Here is a 2,495-nt window from a genome sequence, read left to right on the forward strand (position 1 = left end):
CTCAACAAAACAATAAGTAGAAGAATATTCAAAAGAGCACTGTTTGCAACAGCAAAAACTGGAAACAATCCCTCTTAGCTTATCCTCACAAAGGAATATTAACAAAGGAATAATCAACAGCAGAGCAAATGAATAAACTACAGCCAAACAGAATAACATGTATCATTTAGAAACATAATGTGGAGTGGAAAAAAGCAAATCCAGGAATATTATATACAATGTAATATTTGTATGAAGCTCAAAATAGCAAAATAAAACAATATGCTGATTATGTAAAAATGTGATGAGATTACTTTTATAAGTAATGGAATGATAAACACAAAATTCAAATAAGTGGTTTCATCTGGGGAAAAGTCATGTGATGGAGAGGACCTATAAGCAGGTATAAGCTATTGGTACCCTGTGGTTCTTGAATTGAATATCATGTACATGAATATTCATATTATATTACATAGTGTTTTGAAATTATATGTTTTACATGTAATCTTTTGCTTGTAATAATCATTATACTATGTACAGTGAAAATGTACATGTTTTACATTTAATCTTTTGCTTATAATAATCATTATACTATGTACAGTGAAAATGTACAGTATAAAATGTACAGTGAAAAAGTGTGAATACTCATGATAATTTAAACTTGAAAATAACATGTAATTCCATAGTTCACTCAATGTTATCTCACAGTTTTTATATGTGATTCTTATAATAAAACTGGGAGGCTTGGGATCAAATATTAAGATCAGTGAGTTTGTTAATAAGAAGTTATGAGTTCAAGAGAAGGCAGGTGTCTCATGCAAGGTCATCCATTTGGTAAGTGATGGGTTAGGGTCTCCAAATTAAAGCTTAAGACTCAGAATCCTAGGAAGTCTCCAATAATCCAGCCTCACACCAAAACGAGGTACTGAGAAAGAGGTCAAAATACAGAAAACAAAACTGCTCTTCTGGGGAAATTCTATAATTCTAACAGGAAACTAACTGTCTACCAAGAAGGCAGAAAGGAGGGTGTAGCTTGCCAGAATGTTTCCACAACAACAAATGTTGCTGTCATTGGAGTGTTCAAATCATCTAACACAAACAAAAGTAAGAATTTACCTTTTTCCTCAAAATCTGGGTAAGCTGCTTATTTTCAATAGGCATTCACTTCTATGATGACCCTTATAACACATACACAAGTTATTGAAGAGCCAGATACAGCAGCTCTCTCTCCAAATTATCAGTGGAAAACAAAGCCAAAGAGAAGTGACCCACTATCACTCTCTTTTACAAAGCAGCCAGTGCCTCCCTAATCTCTTCACTGCTGCCTGCATCTCCTGGTTCCTCAGGGTGTAGATCATGGGGTTGAGCATGGGAGTCATGACCGTGTGGCTGATGGATACAGCCTTGTCCATGGAGAAGGAGGTGAAGGGCCGGGCATAGAGGTAAATGCTTGGAATGAAGACCATAGACATGATGATGATGTGGGTGGTGCAGGTGGAAGCTGCTTTCCTCCTTGCCTGCCCTGAGTGGGACCTCAGCATCACCAGGATGGCTGAGTAGGAGACCAGGAGGAGAAGGAACCAGATGACATCCAGCATCCCACTGTTGGAGATCACGAGGAACTCGAGGACAGAAGTGTCAGTGCAGGCAAGTCTCAGAACTTGTGGAACATCACAGTAGAAGTTATCTAGGACATTGGGGCCACAAAAAGGCAGTGGGAGCATCAGAGCCAGTTGGGAAATGGAATGAATGAAGCCTCCCACCCAGCTTGCCACCACCAGCCCCACACAGAGCTGAGTGTTCATGATGGTGACATAGTGGAGGGGCCGAGAGATGGCAACAAGGCGGTCATAGGCCATCACTGAGAGGAAGAAGACCATGGCACCTCCCAGAAAGTGGAAGAAAAAGATCTGGGTCATGCAGCCCTGGTAGGAGATGGTCTTCTTCTCAGCAAGGAAGTCCACCAGCATTTTTGGGGCAGTGACTGAGGAGAAACAGAGGTCTATGATGGCCAGGTTTCGCAGCAGAAAATACATGGGTGTGTGGAGCCTGGAATCAGAGCTCACCGTGACCATGATGAGGAGGTTTCCCATGACAGTGGTTGTGTAGACAAGCAGGAACACCAGAAACAAGAAGATGTGGAGCTCGTGAGTCTGTGAGAGCCCCAGGAAGACAAATTCTGATACACATGTGAGGTTCCCTGGTTGCATGGTGTCTTCTCCATACACATGAAGAAAACACACCACGGACAGAGATGTATTAGTGCTCAGGGGCTCAAATTGAGTTCCAGTTCTAGATGATGGTCATTTTGTGCAGATCATAATTCCAGATACTAATTAAATGGCCTTGCCTTTGGAGCATGTACAAGTTGGTGCTGAAATATATACTCATGCTATATCAAAAAGCCATCCAGAGACACATACAGGCTGCTTTTTAAACATTCTGTGTAGTACAGTGATGAGAAGATGCTTGGAGTCCAACAGACTTAGAGTCAAATTCCAGAGCTTCTTATTCTT

The 2,495-nt window shown here is 40.9% G+C and overlaps 1 protein-coding gene across 1 annotated transcript; it reads right to left on the minus strand.

The window, feature by feature from the left end:
- Positions 1 to 1,253: 1,253 nt before the first annotated feature.
- LOC102284335 (olfactory receptor 4D2) lies at positions 1,254 to 2,189 on the minus strand. Its single transcript, XM_005900639.2, has one exon. The coding sequence runs from the start codon at positions 2,187 to 2,189 to the stop codon at positions 1,254 to 1,256; it is 936 nt and encodes a 311-aa protein (XP_005900701.2).
- Between the last annotated feature and the right edge of the window lie 306 nt (positions 2,190 to 2,495).

Source organism: Bos mutus, chromosome 19, assembly GCF_027580195.1.
Source record: "Bos mutus isolate GX-2022 chromosome 19, NWIPB_WYAK_1.1, whole genome shotgun sequence".
Classification (NCBI taxonomy): Eukaryota; Metazoa; Chordata; class Mammalia; order Artiodactyla; family Bovidae; genus Bos; species Bos mutus.

Bases quoted from the DNA above. Each gene is read 5' to 3' on its own strand.
- LOC102284335 (XM_005900639.2), bottom strand. From the start codon at position 2,189: ATGCAACCAGGGAACCTCACATGTGTATCAGAATTTGTCTTCCTGGGG.